Source organism: Sciurus carolinensis, chromosome 9 (genome assembly GCF_902686445.1).
Source record: "Sciurus carolinensis chromosome 9, mSciCar1.2, whole genome shotgun sequence".
NCBI lineage: Eukaryota > Metazoa > Chordata > Mammalia > Rodentia > Sciuridae > Sciurus > Sciurus carolinensis.
Genome location: NC_062221.1, coordinates 5,518,517 through 5,540,151, shown reverse-complemented (window position 1 = coordinate 5,540,151; position 21,635 = coordinate 5,518,517). Strand labels below are relative to the sequence as shown.

Genomic DNA, 21,635 nt, shown 5'->3' with positions numbered 1-21,635 from the left:
GGAGGTGATGACCCTGCTCTGTGGCCCCAAGAGATTGGCAGGTGGCCTGTAGTACTGGTCCACCAGCATATTCTGGGCTTTTTTTTTTTTTTTTGGTACCAGGGATTGAACCCAGCAGTGCTTAACCACTGAGCCACACCCCAGGTCTCACTAAGTTGCTGAGGCTGGCTCTGAACTTGCCATTCTCCTGCCTCAGCCTCCCAAGCTTTAGGGATTACAAGCATGTGCCCCCTGACCCAGCTCTGGGTTACTTTACAAAGGGTTTCTAAGCACTAATCGTTCATCCCTACCTCCATGTTTCCAGGAGAGGGAACGGGGCTGTGTGCTTGGTCAGGAGCACTGGGGCAGGGAGAGGCCAGAGACTGAGCAAGAGGGAAACACACCTGGCCCTGGCCTGCTAGAAGGTAGTGGCCATGGCAAGGGCAGGGTGGCCTGTTCCCAGGGCCCTCAGCAGTGTCGAGGGTGGGGCAGGCCAGGACTGAGAGGTGGCCTGTGGGGCAGGGCGGTCATAGCTCACCAGCCCCACCCCATCACGAGGTGGGAGGCCCGGAACGTCCAGGTCCCACCTTCCCCTCCTGTGCCTCTGCAGCTGGCGCAACGCCTGGATTTGGTGCCTGGACTGCAAGGCACCCCTTTGGCCAGTTGGGGGCAGACCTAAGGAGGGAGTTGGGCCTTCTGAATTTGCTTCTAGGAGATGTGATCCTGGAAGTCCAAAATAGAACTCTGCGCCAGTTCCTCTTAGAACATGGGGGTATTCATTCCCTCGACAGGTATGTCCTCATTGATAGCCAGGGGTCGTGTAGCATGCGGAGACTGGGAAGTCAGAGGAGAAGCCAGAAAGACACGAGTCTCACGGTTACACGCCGCTTCCTGCTCCCAACACCAGCCCGGCCCGCTCACCGGCTGCAGATGGAGAATGAAAGCGCTTACTGTGACGTTGGGTCAAACTCAGCGCCACCCAGGAAGGATTAAAAAAGGCTTACCAGGAAACTGGCCTTGAAGTACCACCTGATAAGAATCCAAGTGAAGGAGAAAAGCTTAAACAGATTCTCAGGTGTATGAAGTTCTCTCTGCTGCACGGAAGAGGGCATTATGTGACAAAGGAGGCCAGGCAATGAGGGAGGGTGGGCAGTGGTGGTTTTGGCTCCCCACGGACATCTTTGATACCGTTTTTGGAGAAGGAGGAAGGATGCAGAAAGGAGAGGTCAAAACAGTGCATCAGCTCTCGGTAATGTTCGATTTAGGTAACACGCAACAGGAGAAGTGGCTCTCCGGGGATTGTGACCTGGGACAACGTGAGGGCCGAGGGGTAAGAAGGAGAGCGGAGTGCTGACCCAGTGTCCCAGGACTGCAGTGCAAGTAAGTCCATGAGCTCGAACTGGAAGGATCAGCAAATTCAGCCTGCGCGTGCAGTGCCAGGGCCAGGGGTCGAGTTAGTCCCAAAGACACCAGGAAGATTCCAGAAGTTCCTGTTGACAAAGGCATGAAAGACGGGCAGCAGAGAACAGTCCATGGTGAAGGGACCAGGAGCCAGGCCTGGAGCTGGGAGATACTCTCCCTGTGGTGGATCAGTGGGGCCATGCTGCTTACTCCGTGAGGAGGAGACCTGTGGCTTCCAAAGCCAATGTCCAAGCCACGGTCATTGCCCCTCATCCGGGTCAGACTCTCAAGCATGGGGTACAAAGTGTGCAGAGTGAGTGGGCCCGAGTCTCGTAGAGCATGTGGGAAGGGTGTCCCAGTCATCGAGTGTCAGGCAAACTGTCCCAAAAATGGCTTTCTCACTCCTGAGAAACTCTCTTTGCTGGAAAGAGAAGAGACTCACGAAATGGATCAGGTAGAACGGGTGGACTTTGGTCCCATCGGGAAAGATGGCGCCATTGCAGTGGAGCGTGGGGGATGGCGCACATGGTCCTGGGGTGTTCTGCTCTCCTCTGGATGGGCCGTGCAGGAGTGAGACAGGCAGGACTGGTCCTGAACTGCTTGCCAGCGGCTATTGGGTTTTTTTGGCGGGAGTGGGGGCGGTACTGGGGATTGAACTCGGGGGCACTTGACCACGGAGCCACCTCCCCAGCCCTGTTTGGTATTTTATTTAGAGACAGGGTCTCACTGAGTTGCTCAGTGCCTCGCTTTTGCTGAGGCTGGCTTCGAATTCGTGATCCTCCTGCCTCAGCCTCCCAAGCCACTGGGATTTCAGGCGTGTGCCACTGTGCCCAGCTCTTGCTATTGTTTCTGTTTTGTTTTAATATCCTTTAGTATCTTAAAAGTTAAATGAGGAATAGATGCAAATATAAAAGTTCTGACTTTGCCCTGTATGTATGATGACTTCATTGTGCAAAAAGTTGTTTAGTACCTGTAAAAACTACTTAAAAAAAAAAAAACCAAACCAAACTCCCTGAGCATCTGCTAGGCATATCTTGTAAGTGGTTTCAGCTGAGTACGTGGACTGAAATGCCAGGTATGTGTGATGTCAGTGTGATCCTACATTGTGAAGCTGTGAAAATAAAACAGTATTTAACTGGCAGTCAGAAGAAGCTTGTTTTGTGGACAAGTATTGGTCTGTCTGGTTATTTGTATTAAGTGGGACTCGTGTGACACCTCTGCAACCTGTTGCTTTAACTGTCACTTGAAAGTGGCAGAATGTATGATTCGCTTGTGGTATCGGTGAAGAAACGACACCTTTCTAAAGAAGGAGTTTATGGTAAGACGCTGCTTCTTAAGGAATTGTCGTGCTATCTTTTTAAAAAAAATATGTACACACACACACACACACACATATAAAACTATGTTGACCCATCCTGGTTACTTTGTTCTCCTGCTCTTTGGATCATGGCAAGTCCTCATAGTGACTTCCCGAGCTGGGTAACAGACGGGAAGGGAAGGGCCCTGTACCGAGAGGTAGTCTGGTGTCACATAGGGAGAGCGTGGCGTCCTCAGGTATGTTCCAGGCTTACTTCAAGCCTTTTGGCTTATGCTCCCAGGTAACTGTAATCTAGTGTTGGTGGTCTGGCAAAAGTGCTGACTGGCTTTAATCGTATGTTTTAAAGTCATCAGCTGTTCACATGCTTAAATTTGGATATCAGAATTCAAATAATTCTTGAAATGTGTGAATGTCTCCTTACTATGCTGATTCCAAAGAAAAACAAAAAACAAAAAATAAATAAAAGTAAAAACAAAAACCAACCAGGAAAGGAAGACACAGGTCTCTGACCCGAGGGGCCTAAAGGCAGTGACGTCCCGTCTGCCGTCCTGAGTGTGAGGATGCGGAGGGGCAGCCGGGAAGCTTCAGGTCAGAAAGGAGGGCTTGGCCCTCGGCAGGTTGCAAGGAGCATTTGTGGAAGGAACAGGCGCGGACGTGGTGTGCCTGTCCCAAGCCTGTCCGGGTCATTAGGCAGGTCATCAGGCGGGCTCACGGTCAGGCCTGAGCTGCAGGCACGCCACCGGAAGGCACGTCCCTGAGAACCCAGCCCTGCCGAGAAGGGAGCGCCGGGAACGTGGCCTGCCGGTCAGCCGAGGACACCTGGGCCTGGAAACCCGGACTTGTTCTGTGCTTCTCCTGCCGCCTCCCCACCCCAGGGCAGGCGGAGGGGCAGGACCCCTGCAGGACTTGCCTGGATGGCGCCGAGGTTCTCGATGAGCTGCTCGGGAGTGGACGACCCCAGGAGCACGGAGCTCACGCCCTCGTTCCTCAGGCACCAAGCTGGGGAGAGAAGAGAGGGTCAGGGGTCAGGGGTCAGGTGCTCGTGACGACTGACGGCTTGTGAGCACCTCACTCTTGTGGAGGATCCACGGTGCTCTCTGGGGCTGACACCCCACGGCACCCCGGTCCCAGAGGAGGTTGGTGGACTCTGCTCTGAACTGTGGGCTTGGGCTCTTCTGCCTTCTGCCTGCGGCTTGGCCCCAACCACTGGGGGTCCGGCCAGCTGCCCACCCTAGAAGCGCATTCTCTTCCTCCTTAGCATCTATCGGGGTCTTGCTTTTCCTCTTGCCCGCAGTCCTCCCAGACGCTGGGTGTCTGAGACCTTCATTTCCTGCCGACCTTCTCTGACACTCTGGGTTGAGTTCCTAAATCACTCTCTCCCGAACCCTTAACACTCCCACTTTTTCCTCTTTCTGCTCTGGGGACTATAGTTTTTGGTTTTTTTGTTTTGTTTTGTTTTGTTTTGAAAAAAAAGCTTTGTTGAGGTAGACTTTACAAGCCAAAACCAGTGACATATTTTAAGTGAACATCAAATGCTTTTTAGTATATTTACCAACATTCGTCATTTTTTGTGTGCAACACTCACCATTTTGAATCCAGTCTTAGGACATTCGCATCATCCCAATAAGAGTCAAGTCCACAGGTAGTTAATTCCTATTCCTACTCCTGCCCTCAGTGACCCAAAATCTATTTTTTGTACCTAGATTTGTCTTCCCTGAACATTTCATCTAAACGGATCTGTACAGCCTGTTGTGTTTCCTCTGGCATCTTTTGCTTGGCATAAATGTGGTCCTAGTTTTTCTGTGTAGCCTGTGTAGCGCACCATTTCTTTTCATTGCTGCATAGTATTCCACCTGCATGGTCTACAGGGACCGCACTTTGAGAACCACTGCTCGGGCTCCTTTCCCCACCCCTGGCACCACAGCCCTCATTCAGGCATAACTAGTTCCTTGAATTGCACCCGCCATGCCCTGCTTACACCTAGCTGCAGTGTCTCTAAATACAAATTGAATGGTGTCAGTTCCCTGGCTAAAAGTTCTTCAACTTGCGCTTGAAACAGTTATTGCCCCGTAAAATCAGAACTCTCCTTTTTACCCTGGCAACCCTTACTTTCTAGGCTGCCTCTCCAGCTCTGTGTCCACCTTGGTTTCTGTGCTCCACCTCTGAGCGGGCTGAGTCCTCTCCATCCCTGGGCACCCTGCGCCCTCCTCCGGCCCTGCCTTCGCTCAGGCTGTCGCCTGCAGTGTGGGGCCCGCTGCCTCTGCCTTGCTGCCTGGGCATCCTCTGAGATTCCCCAGGGGCCTGCCTTCCTCCCAGTCCTGCCTGAATCGCACACTGGGCCGGGAGCAGGCGCTTGACATCCCCAGCTTCCCCTTCCCTTCTCGGTACCTCGGTACCTCGGCACCGCATTAGAATCATCTGCTCATTTCCTCAACTTGCTGGCCGGGCTGTGAGATGTGCTCACTGGCAGGAGGATGCCCAGCAGTGATCTGAGTGACCTGCCTGCTCCCTTTTTGGGGCATCACTTCCTGTCTGCACTCGCCACTCTCCTTGGCCCTAGCGTGCTCTGAGTCTCACAGGGCCCTGGGGAAACCACTGCTCCGCACTACCTGATGTCGGCAGCCCCTGGTTCCCCAGCAGGCCTGCAGGGCAGCCAACTCTCTGGGCAGGGCTGGCCAGCCCCGTGGCGCCACCTGCAGGTGGCTCTGGTGACGAGCATCCTGCACCTCGGTCACCTGCAGGCACATCCAGGGTGCCCGCTTACTGCCCTCAGGACAGGTGCCGGCCTGGGTGCAGGTGTGACCTGGGGACCCAGCAGTTTACTTCCTGCCGGAAGCACTCCCCTCCCACACCCTCCTTGCAGATCAAAGGTTTTGTGACTGGAAATCACTTCCCTTTTTGTTTCTGAGCGTTCTGTGGTTAAAAACAAAACTACTTGTTTATAAAGAAAGAAGAAAAAAAATGACAAGCAAGAAAGACACCCGGGAGCCTAGAGGGCGGGGGGGTTGCACATTTCAACTCAACTTGGACTCCTGCAGGGATCTCAGGTACACGACAGGTCCAGTGAAAGCCCGAATTTTGTGGTTTCCTCCAGGAAGACTGTTTTCCCATGTCTTTCAGAACTAAATTTAAAGCAGTTGTCCCTTGGCGTTCTTGGGGAATTAGCACCCGTCTCCAGGATGCAGAAATCCCAGGGCGCTCCAGACCACTGAATAAAATGGCAAGCATTAGCACGCACATCCCAGGTGCGTCAGGTCACCTCTAGGTGACTCCTGTCCCTAACGCCATGCGAGTGGGTGGCTGGATCCACGGCTGCAGAGGCGACTGCTCTGTTCAGGTTCCCACCCAAAACACAGAGACCGCAGAACGCGTTTCTCTTTGCATCTGCTCTGTCCCCACGCCACAGCTAGGAGCCGGGAGAACTTCAAGTCCAGAGTGTCTAGTTCTGTGCACCAGCATCCTCCTCGTCAAGACCTCCATCCCCACTCACTGAGCAGTGACCCGCTTCCCGCTTTACACATACAATCTCCTGCAATCAGCAAGTTTGTCAGAAATGTATTATAACCGCTTTATCGGGTTGAGTAACTTGCCTGTTGTCAAGAGATTGGCAGGTTTTACTCTGCTTGTAAAAGCTGTAGGGATGCAACTAATCTCATTAAATATACTCTTTGATGTTTTTGCTCTTTTTTTTGGTTGTTGTTGTTTATTTTTTATGTGGTGATGGGGATTGAACCCAGGGCCTCATGCGTGCTAGGCAAGTGCTTCACCACTGAGCGATCTCCTCAGCCCTTCTTTGATTTTTTTAAAGAAGGGATTAAAGTAAGTCATAAATATATTTAGGCACATGATATTTCCTCTCTCTAAAACCACCTCCCATTTCTGTTTTTCTGTTGCTTTTAACTGCAACTAACATCCCTCTGACTTCCAGCCTCAGAAGGGTCAAGCTATCAACAGATGTGAGTTATTTTATTTGCATGAACCTTACCATGGCCTTTCCTGCCTGTTGGGTCACGGCATCTGATTTGCCCTGCTTCCTGCTATTTCTTCCTCCACAGGATATTTTTCTGAGATCAGCATTTTTTTCCTTTCTCAGTTACCATGTGAATTCTAGCAGGTCCTCCGCTGACATCTGCGAGTAGGGCTAATGGGGTACACCTCACAGGACAATCCCGATGACTAAGGCGCCAAGAGAGTGCGAGCACAGTGCTCATCGTGCTGCCTGGCGAGTACCCGCAGCGGGAACTGGAAGCCAACCTGCCTTCCTGCCGGAAGGGTAGCCATTAACCACGTGGGGCGGCCGAGCACTCGAGATGCTTCCAGGCTGAACTGGAATGTGCTGGAGGTGTGAACTATCTCAGCAATTTACAAATGTATTATAAGCTGAAATAAAATTTGAGGTAGTAAATAAAATTTGAAAAAGTAAATAATAATCCATTATTAAAATAAATTTCACCTGTTTGCTTTTTTATTTTTCATTTTCTTTGGTACTAGGGATCGCTCTACCACGGAGCCACGTCCCCAACCCTTTTAAATTTTTTATTTTGTGACGGGGTCTCACTAAGTTGCTTAGGGCCTTGCTAAGTTGCTGAGGCTGGACTTAAACTTTCGATCCTCCTGCCTCAGCCTCCTGAGCCTCCGGGATGACAGCAGTGCGCTACCACGCCCAGCCTCGTTTTACTTTTTTTACTACGGGCCACTAGCGACTTAGAAATTGAATATGTGGTTTGTGTTATCTTGCTTTTGGACAGCGCCAGCGTATGTGGCTTTCAGTCGTGACCAGTGACCGTGACCTTTCACGCTCTCCTTGGGTGAGCCGCCTCTCTGGGTTCAGGAGCCTGGCCTCTCACCAACCCTGGTCAGAAACCCGACCTGGGGGAGTGGGTGTCACTGCACAGTTCACTCTGACTCTGTGAGGACACCTGCTCCCACTGACCTGCTCTCACCTGCACTGTGTTCTGAGGGACTTGGGAAAGAGGTGAGAAACGTGGTTTTGCACATGGAAAGTTCTGGGGGACCCGCAGGACTCACTTCGTGTTGTGTTTAGCAGCACTTTACGCCTTGCATCTGTCCGCCCCTGCGGACACTCCACCACAACCGGCTGTGGGCAGCAGCAGGAAACCGGGAGACCCCTGCCCCCCGTAATCTCCTCACCAACGGCAAGCTGAGGCAGCGTGCACCCCAGGCGCTCGGCGATGGGAGCCAGGTCCTTCAGCTTGTTCTGCTGCTTCCTGCCTTCCTCGCTGACGATCCTTTCCTTCAGCCACTGGTAGCACTGTGGGGAAGAACAGCAGGAACAAGTCAGTGTGCCCATCTGGTGGGGGCGCGACCTCCAGGCTGGCAGTTCGACAAAATCCGAGACCCCAGCCGGGGCATCCCGGGTCTTCTTGGCCCCTGTGCTTTGCAGGGAGAAGATGCTTATGTCTTCATGCAAAGAACGACCTTGCACCCGTTCCCTGGTTCAGGAGATCGACCTCCATGGATGTTGGCCATTCAAGTTGATCGGTGGGCACAGAGCTCTGAGGGACGGACACTGAGACCTAGGCAGGGACGCCCTCACCTGCGCAGGAGGAGCGTGCAGTGAGACAGCCCAGTTTAGAAAGTAGCCCGTGATCTCTGAGGTTGCCCTTCTGGAGAAGGCGGAGCGCCGAGCTTTCTGCTCAGAGAAACAAACAAATCACCTCACATTCTCGTCAGGCCCTCCCTGTCCCTCTCCTGCCTGGGGTCCACTCCTGGCCTCTATCTCCCTGTTACAGAGACTGACCATCGGCTTCCTCGGCTCCGAGAAGCAGATGGAGTATAACTGGCAGATGTCAAGCCCATTTAAAAACCGAACTGGAAAAGACTTCCGCAAATGTGTGTCACCTATTGTATTAACTATACAGACGTAAAGAGTGAAGGCATTTGACATTCACACCTGGGGGAAGAGCCTGATCCTGATCTGTAGACTGTGCAGGGAGTCTAACTTTCTAAATATAAAAAGTCTTTGAGAAATTCTTGATGTTCAACTTTCTAGAAGGCTCTATTTTTTTTTTTTTTTTTTGCAGCAGGGGCGGGGAGGTACTGGGGATTGGACTCAGGGGCACTCCACCACTGAGCCACATCCCCAGCCCTATTCTGTATTTTATTTAGAGACAGGTTCTCACTGAGTTGCTTAGAGTCTCAGTTTGCTGAGGCTGGCTTTGAACTTGCCATCCTCCTGCCTCAGCCTCCCGAGCTGCTGGGATTTTAGGTGTGTGCCCTGAGCCCAGCTTAGGCAGCTCTGTTCTACTATGAAGGAGGGAATAATAGTTTCTTCCATACAAAGCTAGCTCAGCAGCAATGTTCAAAGCAGAAGAGCAGTTGTAGGGATGTTAGCCTGCTTTTGTGAACATAATAAAAAGCCATAAGGCCGTGGCAGGGTGGCCCTTCTTCTGCCGTGGCACGTCTGTGACCTCGCTGCCCGTGCAGACGGCCGCCTTTGCAGAGGCAGCCGAGGTGGGCCACAGCACCCGCCCCTTCCCAAGGCGGCCGCCCTTGGTTTTAAGTCTTCTTTCCATCATTCTAAGAGAATTTCTGAAGCAAAGGGAAACCGCATTGTTTTGTTGTGATTTGGGGAATAATATGCAGACGCGGAAAGAAGGGCAAGCCGCCCCAGTTCCTTGGCCTCCTGGATCTCAAAGGCTTATGGTCTGGCTGCTCGCTTGGAAATTTGCTTGGGGAAATGGCCAAGAGTTTCCCGGCTTCAGCGCCTGGAAGCCGCAGCTCCTTCCAGAGGAAGGGTGGCCTGGAGCTTCTCTCCAGCCACGAGGGCGGGTGCCAGCGGGGCGGGTGGACGGCTGTGAACAATGAGCCTGCCATGGACCTGCTGGCCTTCCTGGGCCAGGGCCCTGCCCGGCTAGGGAGCCCTGGATGACTCACTGTCCGCGGGAAAGACTTCAGCACCCACGGAGGCCCCCAATGCCTGCCTGGGACCAGTGTCTCGCCGCAACGTTGTCCAAACAGAAAAGCAAAAAAAGATTTGCAAATTAATAGACAAAGCTTTTGAACAATAGCTTTTTGTTACAACTAGAAGAGTTCCTGAGGCTTGCATACATGCTATGCACGTCAAGGTCAAGGATGGCTGATTTATTCACCAATCTACTGAATTCCTTTTTTTTTGTTTTGTTTTTATGGTGCTAGCATTTGAATCCAGGGCCTCACACACGCCAGGCTAGCACTCAGCCACATCTCCAGCCCCTGAACTTCATTTTTTATTTGGCACCAGGGATTGAAACCAGGGGCGCTTACCCGCTGAGCCACATCCCCAGCCCTTGTTTGTATTTTATTTAGAGACAGGGTCTCACTCAGTTGCTGAGGCTGATTTTGAACTCTCCATCCTCCTGCCTCAGCCTCCCAAGCTGCTGGGATTACAGGCTTTTGCCACTGTGCCAGGTTTAAACTCCATTTTTAAAATCCTATATACAATGGAGTCTTTTTCTTAGGATTGGGTACCAAGTTATGTGTGTGTGTATGCATAGATGGGTATTTTGTATGTCGTGTACACACACCATATTGGGAGACAGACTTCGGAAAGTAACAAACATCAAACTCATTTATTGAATCCTTCTCTCTTCACCCTCAGTCCCATGAATCTCACTTAGAGGAGTATATAAGGCAGTTAGGATTTTAAAAAATAGTAGGTGGACAGGGTTTACACTGCTTTCCTCACATCAAAACAAAAGTATTTTGGAAATAAACGGCTTTTAGCTGGGTATGGTGACACAGCCTGTAATCCCAGTGACTCAGGAGGCTGAGGTTGGAGGATCACAAATTCGAGGCCAGCCTTGGCAACTAGCAAGACCCTGTCTCAAAGTAAACAAATAAAAAGAGCTGGCATGTGGCTCAGTGGTTAAGCACCGCTGGGTTTAATCCCTGGTAACAAAAACGAAACAAAACAACAAAGCAACAGTTTGAACTGCTTTAAGTAAGAAAATGCAACAGAAGGAGATGAAGCTTCATTAAAATGCTGGCTAACCGTGGAAGTGGACCGTGTGTTCCGCAGGAAGGCTGGTGGGGCCGAGGCTACTTGGCTAGTCAGCCCAGCTGGCTGTCACGGGCAGGGCCCGGGGTGGATGTAGTCTCCTCCAGGCCTCTTAGGATGCTTGTCCTCCTGCAGGCCGGTCTTTCTAAACTGACCCTGTGCTGGCACAGGCAGGGGCTCGGCCAGCGTGGCCGTGAAACCAGACAAACCAAGCTGCACAGAGCCTTGCAGTGAGTGGACGCTGCTCCGGAGGCAGGCGACGCTGCCGCCCTCCTGCCGACTCCTCTGTGGCTTCCGCACCGTCTCAGCTCCTCCCATGTGTATCTCTCCAGCACATCCCCGAGCGAGACTTGAGGTCAGGACTGTCCCTCCACCCCGTGTCCTCAGCACACGACACAGGGACTGGGCCCAGTTGGCGCTCAGTAAGTATTTGTCAAAGAGCCGATTCCATGATCGCTCTGCACACCAGCCGGCTGGGGCTGGGACAGGCCGCCCGGATCGCCGCCCGGATCGCCGCCCGGATCTCCGAGTTTCCTAAAGCCGCGTCTTGCCCTCCCCAGCACTGAGACCGTCACCCCGTGTGCCCCTTTCATAGGCAATGCTGTCGGGGTGGGAAGAGCCTGTGGCACCTTCCCGAGACCTTGTTGCATGATTCAATACCCAAGATGATCGCCTGTTCTGAGCATCCAAATCTTTGACCCGAAACAACAGCCTTCACTGTTGAGGTTGAGATCTCCCGATAGAATGTCGGAGCTAAACACTTTCTGAAATTACACGGAAATGTGCGGCAGGCTAGGTCTCTGTGTGTGACCACTCCTCACAGTCCCTCCCCAGCCCCTCCGTGCACCTGGGGTGGCCGTCCCTGTTTTCCTTTGACAGATGGGTGCATATTTTCATTTTTTTTTTCTAAAAAGCCTTTGGCTAGCATGAGGCACAAGCTGCCCATAAATTTCATTACACTGTTCACTTCTATTTAAGATTTCTACCTCACAGCTACACACCTGGTCTCTTGAGCAGACTTTTCGGACCTTTGGTTTTGATTCAGTGCATTGGTCTGACATTTACTGAGCACCTGTATGTGCCAGGCTCTGTGATGAGCTCTCCAGTTTCCTTCTGGAAGCATCCACAGATCAGCATCCAGGAACAGGAGAAGTGTTTTGTAGTTGGGTGCCTCCCTCCCCCTTGACGACTCCATCGCAGGCCATATTGACACTGTCGCCTTCTGGAAAATACCTCGGCAAAACGGCGCATGACCCGAGCCCATCACGGCACTTTGCCCTCTTGGCCGCCGCCGTGGGCCTCATAGGCTGGCATATGACACGACCTTGGCCAGTCCTGCCTGGTCTGGGTTGGTAAGACCGCTTATCTCTCTGCCACGTCCCTTCAGGGTTAAGTCACAGCCATCAGTTCCCATCCAGGCTTCATGGAAAGATTCTTGTGCAGTAGGAGGAAACCATCTCGTGTTCAGACGTGCGGAGGAGCTGGGGCGTCCCGGTCATGTTCAAGGTGGAGTCTCCACAGGGTCGGCCCTGCTCCGACCTTCCCAAGGCATCTCCGTGAACCAACAGAGCTCCCTTGGATTCAGTCTGTTGGCCTCGAGTTCCGGCACCGGCAGCTGAAGAATTCCAAGGGGTGTGCGTGGGATCACAGGCAAGGTCCCGGCGACTCTGGCAGCTTCGTGAAGTCAGGAAGGCGCTACAGCCATGCTGCGGCTTTAGGGCAGAGGAGGGTTTCAGAGGAGGATGGAGAGCAGAGCAATCTGGGAGGCGCAGGGGAGGGCAGCGCGCTCAGGTGGAAACTCGGTAAGCGGTGGGGGGGTCCGCCCAGCGTGCACTGGAGCCCTGTGGCAGACGAGAGAGCGCCCTGGCTCCTGACTGGCTCTGTGCCCAGGCCACTTCCATGTGGCAGTCTAATGGACCAAAGAAGTAGTGGGGTGCCACTCAGCTGTGCAGTCACGGCTGACCATGTGGTTCAGAAGTCACCGCAGGGGGAAGGGACCTGAGAGGCTGCCCAGAAAGTCCTGGGCAACATTGCTTTATTAAAGCCCCGAACGGGTGTTTTTTGTATTGAGTTGATTTATCCTTAAGTCGCAGTTAAGTGCTTACGACAGACACAAAGCATTACCACCTCACGTCATGGGTGTATCAGGAGCCAACGTGAGATAGGAACCACTTACACGTTCTGTGTTAGGGGACATGAAAGTTGCCATCTTATTTTCCCTGGTGTCCAGTTATCTCTCTCTAATGGTTTTCTGCTGTGAGCAGCCCAGTTCATTCCTAAGGCTACCCTGATGTTTGCGTCTTCACTGTGAATTTTTATTTTTTGCTTTGGTAACTCTGCTCGAGTGACTTTCCACAGTGGTTGACAATTCAGAGCCTGCAGGCGCTTCAGGAGCTGCGGTCTTTCCCTCTGCGGGAGCTGTGAAGGCTGTCAAGCTGTCCCGTGGACGCCAAGCTGACTATGAAAGCCAACCATGGACAGCTTTCCCAGGTTGCCTTTTGGCTTCGTCAACATTTTATGTGTCCATTTTTGGTTTTGTTTTCCTTCTCTGTTTGCGGATGTGTGCTTCCACATTTCCAACTGTTTGCAAGCTTTTCCCCAAGCGGTGATGGAGGCTAGAAAATCACACTCCAAATACAGAGCAGCTTCTTTCCTGAAAAACCTGGATCTGAAGGAGACCAAGATGTCTTTGGGGGAGATAAGTGACAGAGAGCCAGGAGACCTGGGTTCCCCGCTGGCTTCACCATTATGGAGATGCTGGTCTCTGCTCCTGTTTCTGCTTCTGGAAAAGCTCTGCCCTCATACAGGATCCACTTGAGAACAAATGCCCGGCATGCACAGAAGCGCTTTGAACTTTGCAGAAAACCTGAGGAAGAAAGCATGACTGGTCCCCAGCTCAAGAGGGGTCGACCGAGGATTTCTCACCTCCACCACGAGACGTCCCACACTCTGGTTTAAAGGAGCCTTTGTGTTAGGTGGTTTTGCCACATTTAAGGAAGGCTAGGAATTAAGGAAGGCTGTGCAGTTTGGTAGGTTAGGTGTATCCAGTGCTTTTTTGGCCATAGGACATTTTCCACCAGCGACTTTATTGAGTCTGTAAGTCACGGGGCATCTGACGGTAATCTGGTGTAGCTACGCCTGACTCGAAGCCACCTGTACCTTGTCTGTGTGAGGAAAAAGGAGGGGATGAACGCGCAGCCTGTGCCTGGCACACAGTAGGTGCTCAGTGAAACGGCGGGCCTGCACGCGCCCTTCCTCCTTCCCGAGGTGCTGCTGTTCTCTCGGGTCAGAACGTCCTTCATTCCCAGAAGCAGCATTTGTCCTGGGGCAGTCGTGCTGCGCTGGTGCAGCCTGGACTCGGCTGCTGGCATGTCGGGAGTATGTGTACTGTGCCACTTCAGAGGACAAACAAACTGAGGCTCAGCCGTTCTAGGCAGGAAGGGAAGTGGGGCAGGCCCTGCTGGGGAAGCCGCCATGGTGCGGCTCTGCTGGTCCAGAGGAAGGTGGGCCGGCCGCTCCCGGCTGCCCTGCTGGGAGGTTAGGGTTAGGCCCTAACCCTAACCCTAACCCTAACCCTGCTGCGGCCGAGGCCCAGCGAATGCTGGCAACTTGCTCCCTGATCTTGGTCACCTTATGCCTCAGAGCAGAGGTCCAGCCGCACGTCACAGTGGCCAGAGTGCCTCTTGCAGGTGCCAGTCACGGAGCCCAGCCACAGGGACTTGGCCACTGTGGTCCCTGAGGCCCTCGCTCCCTACCCCAGTCCCCAATGAGCCAACCTCAAACAACACTCAGCTACGACTCTCGACTCTCGTGGCTTAAGCCTCCTTGGCTTCGATTTTGTTTTGCCAAGAAAAGGAGAATTAGATCCTCTTACATGGAAAGGGGATTTAAAATCTGGTCAGTTTCAAACAAGGAATGAAAAGCCTTCTTTAGCATAAGTAACTGTAGGGCTTTGAGCGAGTCCCACCGGTGGCTGAGCACTGCTCTCTCCTGGGGTCCCCAGAGGAGAGCTTCCTGTGCAGCAGATTCTGGAGCCTGCCAGCAGCAGCAGCCTCTGGCAGAGCTGCCTGGGGCCGGGCCTGCCAAGGCCAGGGTGGGCCTGAGCGGGAAGCCCACGCTGCCCTGGGCCGTCCTAGTCACCCCCTCCCACCCCCAGACTCTTCCAGAAGTCGAGAAAAGTACCTTCAGAGAAGCCCTGGAACTTTCAGGCACGCCGTCTCCATATTTTCCTGAGATGATTCCGCAGGCGAGAGGGGACCACGTCATGGCGCCGACCCCTGAGGAAGGAGCACAGGGAAAGCCGACCGTGGTGGGTTCGGGAACGCGGACCGGATAAATCGGTTAATTCTGGCATACGCCTTTCCATCACAATTTAGGGATTAGCAAATTGGTTCATGCTTTTATAAACCAACTAAATGTGCACTGTCAGGTCTTGGGAACTGGCCACATGAGCAAGCCTAAAAATGGGGCTTAGCCATGGTCTTTTGATGTCCAGAAATTCAAGGACAGAGAGGTGGGCACTTCAGCCTGCGCAAACATCTGTGCTTCCCTGGTCCGTTCCGTGCCACGGTGCGGGAGCACAGCGCCTGGTGCACAGTGAACACGCAGCAGGTGACAGCAGGTGACAGCAGTAATGACAGTTAACACTGCTGTTGAAATTTCACCTTTTTTTTTTCATACCCAGAATTTTCCTGCTATTTCTGAGGAAGGACGTGAACTCTGGAAACTGTTCTGCTCTAGAAACCTGAGAATGTGGCTCATTTGTGTTTTTTCTAAGGTCCACATTTCTTTCTCTTGTACACATATTTTTCCCTCGCTCTGAAATTATTTTCACGCAAACATGTCCTGCCTGGTTTGTTAATTGTTGTCGAGTTCCCTTTGCCTAAGTCAGTGCGAGGCACAAGTGATGTTTCTGGAATCATCTTTTTTTTTTAACTGTCCACTCCGAGATGCACGCCTGGGCCAGATCAAGTCCCCATGAAAGATGAGTTTATCTGTTGGTTCTTCCCTTCTTAGTGGGTGCATGTTTTGAACACCTACTGAGTTTGGTTTGTATGGCAGCCACAATTTAAGACTCCACAGGGCTTTCATCAATGGTACCCTGTGGACTAAATACAGGCACATTTGACTCTGCCAGTCTCTGAGACACACAGTTTGTACGATCCCTATGTCAATTAGAGACATGTAGGAAATCATTTGACTTTCAGAATCCCTGATCCTCCTACTGTTAAAGACACTCCGTAGATGCATTTTTTTTTTTTTTTCTTTTTTGGGTGGTGCTGGGGATTGAACCCAGGGCCTTATACTTGTGAGGCAAGCACCCTACCAACTGAGCTACACTCCCAACCCGAGTAGATATGATTTCGGAGATTACCTATTTTATGGTAGAGCTCTGGCAGTTGGACCTCCACCTTCTCTCTCTGGAAAAGATGGTACTCGGCTTGTTCACACACGGGCGGGATCATGTTGAATTGCCTGGCTACAGAGTAGGCTTCCTAGAGGGAAAGGAGACAGCAGTCAGCCTGTGAAGGTTCCTTCCATGAGGTCAAAACAAGGAAGGCGTAGGGTGGCCAAAAGGAAGGGAAGTTCTGACCCTCGGTTCACGAAGTGCAAGGCTGAATGTGGGGAATGGGTATCCCCTGGCAAGGTCTGGACCACACCAAGTCCAGGGAAAATCAGTTAACTGTGAATTCTGGATTATTATAAAGAAAAGGCAATTTGACTGTTTTCAGTTTCCTAAAGAAGAAAATTTAGATTAACCTATAATTGTGATCTGCAGTGAGTACATTATAAACAGAACTGTCTTTAAGATAGTCTTTTTTATCAGAAAATTCTGTCTTACATGGTTAGCTGTCACTTTTTGGTCCCCTTGTCATCAAAGAACACGCCACAACACGATTCCTATTAGAGCTCCGGGCTCCCTACTCCAGATCCAGCCCCGGTAGCCATCTCTTTAAGGATGGAATCCACCTTACAGTTCCAAGACCAGAGTCGCTGTGAGAAGTTTGCAAAAGACCTCGCACTTGAAGCAGGGCATCTGGAAAACAGCGCGTGCCCGGGGCATCGAGCTGCAGAGGGGAACCTACCATGATCTCCATGGCGCTCCACCGGGAGGTGCCCCAGTACATCGCCATGCCTTGGTTTATCACGTGCGTCATGGCTCGGACGATTTCTAGGGAAGGAAAACAGCTCCCGTGAGCTTCTGTCCTTCTCAGAGCTGCATCCCGGGCCCCAGGCTTAGACGTTTACCTAGGCATCGGTGCCAACATGACAGTCTAACATGCCCCATTGCTGGTCTAGAGGGTGGCAGCACTTTCGGGTAGACTGAGATTTCCTTTTTGGTTTGCGGCAACACCAAACGGTATTAAAGGCTCTCCTTTAAGTAGTGTCACTTGCTGGTTCTTGCTCTGATAAAAGAACACGTCATTGATCTGTCCCTGAACCTGAGTACCTTGCTTGGCGTGGGAGAAGCCAGGGAGAGCCCTTGTTTTGACTTTGCAGGCAGCGGGTCCTTGAGGGGAGACCGGCCTTTGTGTGTTGGGTTAGCAGAGCCGGCCTCACACCGAGTAGCTGTTTAATGGAGATGACTCAATAACAATGTGCTTAGCAGAAAGATAAACATATTAAAAGCTGAAGGGACAGCTGAAACCACAGGGACTCCAAGTCCAAGGGCCTGGCCCTGTCCTGACCACTTCAAGCGCACTGTGCTGAGACACCCATGGCACAGATTTCCCCAGGGCCTGTTGCTCATCAGCTCTTTCAGCTTGACGTCACATTTTCTAGCCAGGAAAACACATCCCCTGCCCAGAGCAGTTGGAGCTGAGCTAATCCTCTGGGCACCAGCCAGGCTTGATGCAGAACCAGGGAGTACCAAGAGCCTCAGGTTCAACGGAGCGGGAAGCACACGGGGTTGAATTTCGTCCACAGACAGGTCAGCCCAACTCCCAGGGCGCTGGGACATTTGACATATTCGGGGGTCACAGGTCTTGGGCTTCTCCAGGAATACCCACAGGTTAAAATGTCCTTCTGAAGAATCAAATCCCTGTCTCAAAGTCATTATTCTTATTTTTTTTTTCCTCAGGAGCTATATTCTTATTTTTATTTCTTATCTTTATTTCTTAAACTGTCAGGGGACAGGATTTGGAAGGAGAAGACCAGGTTAGGGTCTTGGTTTCTTAGTTGCTGGTGTCTGTCAGCTATTTTAGGTTGCCCTATTTCTTTGCTTGGAAGGTGGGAATGCTTTCATCTGCTGTTTTCTGTCCAAAGAGGTAGAATTTTGTTTAGAAGCTAAATATTTTTTTTTCTCGGAGAAAGATTCCCAAATATCAGATTATACATAACAACTAAACTATGAAGTTTATTTTCCCTTTATTGAACAAATATGACCAAAACGTCATGAGAAACTGTTTTTCTTCTCTTTAAGTATACAAATGGACACGTGCACCTCTGATCAACGTCTCTGGAAGCTGAAAACCATTACTTGAACCTCTGCCCAGACTAGACATCTCCACCATTGTGCGGGGTCTGCTCCCTCTGCATCCTGCCCACGCAGAGCTGGGAGTTCATCCGACCCACAGGATTTATTAGGCGCCTGCTGTTCTGGGTGCTGGTGATGCCGTGGTTAGCCAGACTGCTGGCGAACCCCGGGAGGTCCACAGACAACGAACTGACCAAGAGTACTGTCTGTCTCTGGATCAAGTAAGCTGAGCCCAGAACATGGTCAGGCGTCCTGGTTACAAGGAGGGCCCGAAGGCCTGGACCTGGGCAAAGATGAGGTCCGCAGACAGCCACGGAGCCCCTGGACACAGCGAGCTGAGAGATGGCAGGAAAGGTGGGGGAGTGGACAAGCAATTAGAAGAGGCAGTGCTCTGGAAGAGACGGACGGGGGCCGAGACGGGGGACGAAGGGAAGACCTGTTTCACTGGGGCGAGTGCAATCTCAGCCAGGAGTTATGCTGGGCACAAAAAGGAGCCAGTCATGGAGAGCAGGGAAGAGCATCTTAGGAAGATGGAACAGCATGTGAAAGGACAGTGAATTCCAGCAGCCGGCGGGAACTCACTGGAAGGAGGCCACATGGCAGGAGCCCAGTGAGGAAGGACGGGGATGAGACAAAGTCAGCGTGAGGCAGACTGTGTTATTTGTGTGTTAGTCAAAGTTTGATGGCATCGCTGGTGATGCTTTTAGGCAAAGCAATGGCACATTCTGTCACCCTCGTCCTTCCAGGACACTCTGCCTGGGCTGAGAACCGGCTGTGCAGGGAGGCCTGGAGGAGGCCAGGAGATCTCAGGAAGGGCCTGCGGTGTTCCAGCAGGAGATGACGGGGGCCAGGAGTTGGTGGAGGTGGGAGAGATGGAGACCGAGTGTGGGAACGGGAGAAACCAAGGCCATGTCCAGGCCGTTTGCAGAGATGAGGGAGGAACACCAGGGTCCTTTAGACATGAGAAAAACAGACACCGAGAGACGCCAAGGAGGAGACGTGGACTGAGGCACCTGGACGTGGGGGACAGTGAGCCAGGCGGGCTGGACGTGGGCTCACGAGTTCCCGCCTGTGGGTTTAGACCATGGCAGTGGCTGAGCCGGCTCCAGGGAAGACTGCAGAGGGGAGAGGAGGTTCTCAGGGCAGGCCTCGGGGAGAGGACCCTGCGAGGCTGCTGGGCATCAGGAGTGGGAGCAGGGACATTTCAGAGCTCAGAACAGAAGAAGCGCGGCCCACAGGGCGGAACACCAGGAACACCCACGTCAGAAGGGGCCAGCCAGCCTCCACTGGGTCTGGCCTCCAGGGAGAGGCGCTGCCCACCGGAGAAGAGCCCTCTGGTTGGAGGGATGGCAGGAGGAGGCCGGGAGGCTTCAGGGTCGCAGGTTTGCAGGTGAAGGAGGAGGTTCGGGCAGCCGCTGACAGGAGGGTGTGACTGCGAGGGTGGCCCAGGTGACAGCCCCGGGCCCTCAGCGTGGGGGGACCCAGAAGAGGGGCCACTGACAGGGCAAGGAAGGTGGAGAGGCCTCCGCGAGTGAGGTGGAGAAGGCTGGGCCCTGGGCGGAGGGACCGTCTGCCAGGCTGCTGCAGCAGATGTCTGGGCCACGTGACGGTGACCTCGGAGGGGCCTGAGAAGTGGGGAGCTCCAGGGGACACCCGGGCAGGGTCCCTCCTCTGGGTCTGAAGCAGGGTCTTGGTGGGCAGGGACAGGATTCCTCAAGGGCTCGCCCTGCACAGGGAGCAGGGCAGGCTGGGAGCACCGAGAGTCTGCGGGCGGAGATTCGCGCTGCCCGAGGTGAAAAATTATTTCATTCATGTTCAATGAGCTCATTATTTTTTTAAAGTCAGAGAAAAAGGCCCCAAGTTGTTTAGGGAGCCAGGAGACACCCACGGGCGAGGTGAGCTCTTTCAAGAGCCCTACCATGACAGGACACTAGAGGGCAGCATTGTTGAAAGAAAACTCAACCCGGTCCCCACAGCGACCCTTTCTCCTGTGTGTCTGAAATGCGTTTTGCAAGTCTCCTAGGCAGAACAGGGAAAGGACTTTGGTCCATTGCATCCCCAGGCCTCTGCGAGGAGATGCACACAAATGGAACCTGCCCCCAGGACCTGACCTGACCCTGCCCAGACTCCCCACCCATCCAGAAGGCCCAGGGGAGCACGGCCCTCCTGCACCTAGCAGCACCTGCGGTGCGTGGGGCTGGGCTTTTAAGTCACCCAGGTCCGGTTCCACTGAAGTTCTCTTCTGTGGGAGTCCTAGGGAGAGACCCCAGCCTCGCTGCTTTGGAACAGCCTGGGGTTTAGAACTGCCATGCTTGTTACCCAGTGGCCTGAGGGAGGACGTGGCCCCTTGGCCAGCAGTGTCAGCAGTACCTGGAATTGTCCCAGATGCATGTCTACACCCCACCCCAGACCTGGAAGACCACAAGTTCTGGGGGTGGCACCCTGTGGCCCCCTTTAACCAGCCCTGCAAGTAATTCTGCTCCACCTTAGAGTTTGGGAGTCACTCCCGGCTCCTGCCCAGTGAAGCCATTTCAGGGGCAGATTCTCCACAGTCCCTCTCTGCTGCCCTCTCACCTGCTGCTTCACACAGTAGTTTAAATTGTGCTTACTGTGACCACTGCTCTGAGCACTTACCCAGTCACTGTGATATGCACGCACGCACAGACGGACAGACAGACAGACAGACAGACAGACACACACACACACACACACACACTTTAATATGAATCAGAGTCACCTGGGAGTGTGATGGAAACAGGTCTAGTCTTAGCGGGGGGCTTTGAATTTTTAAAAATTAGCTATCGAATCTCAAAGTTTGAGGAAAACAGCCGAAACCACCAGAAGCCTGTGAAGCCCTCCTCAGCACACTTTCCAGGGAACTGTCGTCAGCCCGGGGCAGCCCCCCCTGGGCTCACAGCCCACCCCAGCTTGCTCTCTGCTCCCTGTGTCCGTGGCACAGAGCAGCTCCAGCGAGACCCCCAGCAGCTCTGCAGGTAGTTCTTCTTTTCTTTATTTTGCTCCTGAGGATAGAACCCAGGGAGGGGTGCTCTAAAACTGAGCTAGACCCCCGGCCCTTCAAATTTTAATTAAATTTTATTATTATTATTTTTTAAAATTTTGAGACCAGGTCTTGCTAAGTTGCTGAAGCTGGCCTTGAACTTGTGATCCTCCTGCTTCTGTCGCTGGGATCACAGGTGCACACGGCTCCGCCTGACTTGCAGGTCAGTTTGCTTGTCTGGGTGTCCACTCCCATCTGGAGAGTGGGGATGATCCTAAGCCTGAGGAATTCTTTCAAAACGTGTCATGGGAAGCGTGAGCAGATCACGGGGCGTCTGATGGCACAACTGAGAAGCAGCAGAATGTGGCCCTGGCCATTTTCTCCCAAGGAGACCCAGATTCTGATGTTTTAGTGACACTCTTCTCTCAGTAATGCAGGTCACCTTTATTTAAAAATATGCTTT

At 52.7% G+C, this 21,635-nt stretch overlaps 1 protein-coding gene across 4 annotated transcripts in view; it reads right to left on the bottom strand.

Annotated features, from left to right (window-relative positions):
* Positions 1-21,635, bottom strand: part of Kcnab1 (potassium voltage-gated channel subfamily A regulatory beta subunit 1) — a 332,151-nt gene that overhangs the window by 4,693 nt on the left and 305,823 nt on the right. For all 4 annotated transcript variants that reach the window (XM_047564422.1, XM_047564423.1, XM_047564424.1 and 1 more), the window contains exons 9-13: positions 16,784-16,869; positions 16,072-16,192; positions 14,880-14,974; positions 7,850-7,970; positions 3,609-3,697 (exon numbers count right to left, since the gene is read on the bottom strand). In XM_047564422.1, the coding sequence (XP_047420378.1) occupies positions 3,609-3,697; positions 7,850-7,970; positions 14,880-14,974; positions 16,072-16,192; positions 16,784-16,869 (512 nt within the window). The remainder of the gene's footprint in view (positions 1-3,608; positions 3,698-7,849; positions 7,971-14,879; positions 14,975-16,071; positions 16,193-16,783; positions 16,870-21,635) is intronic.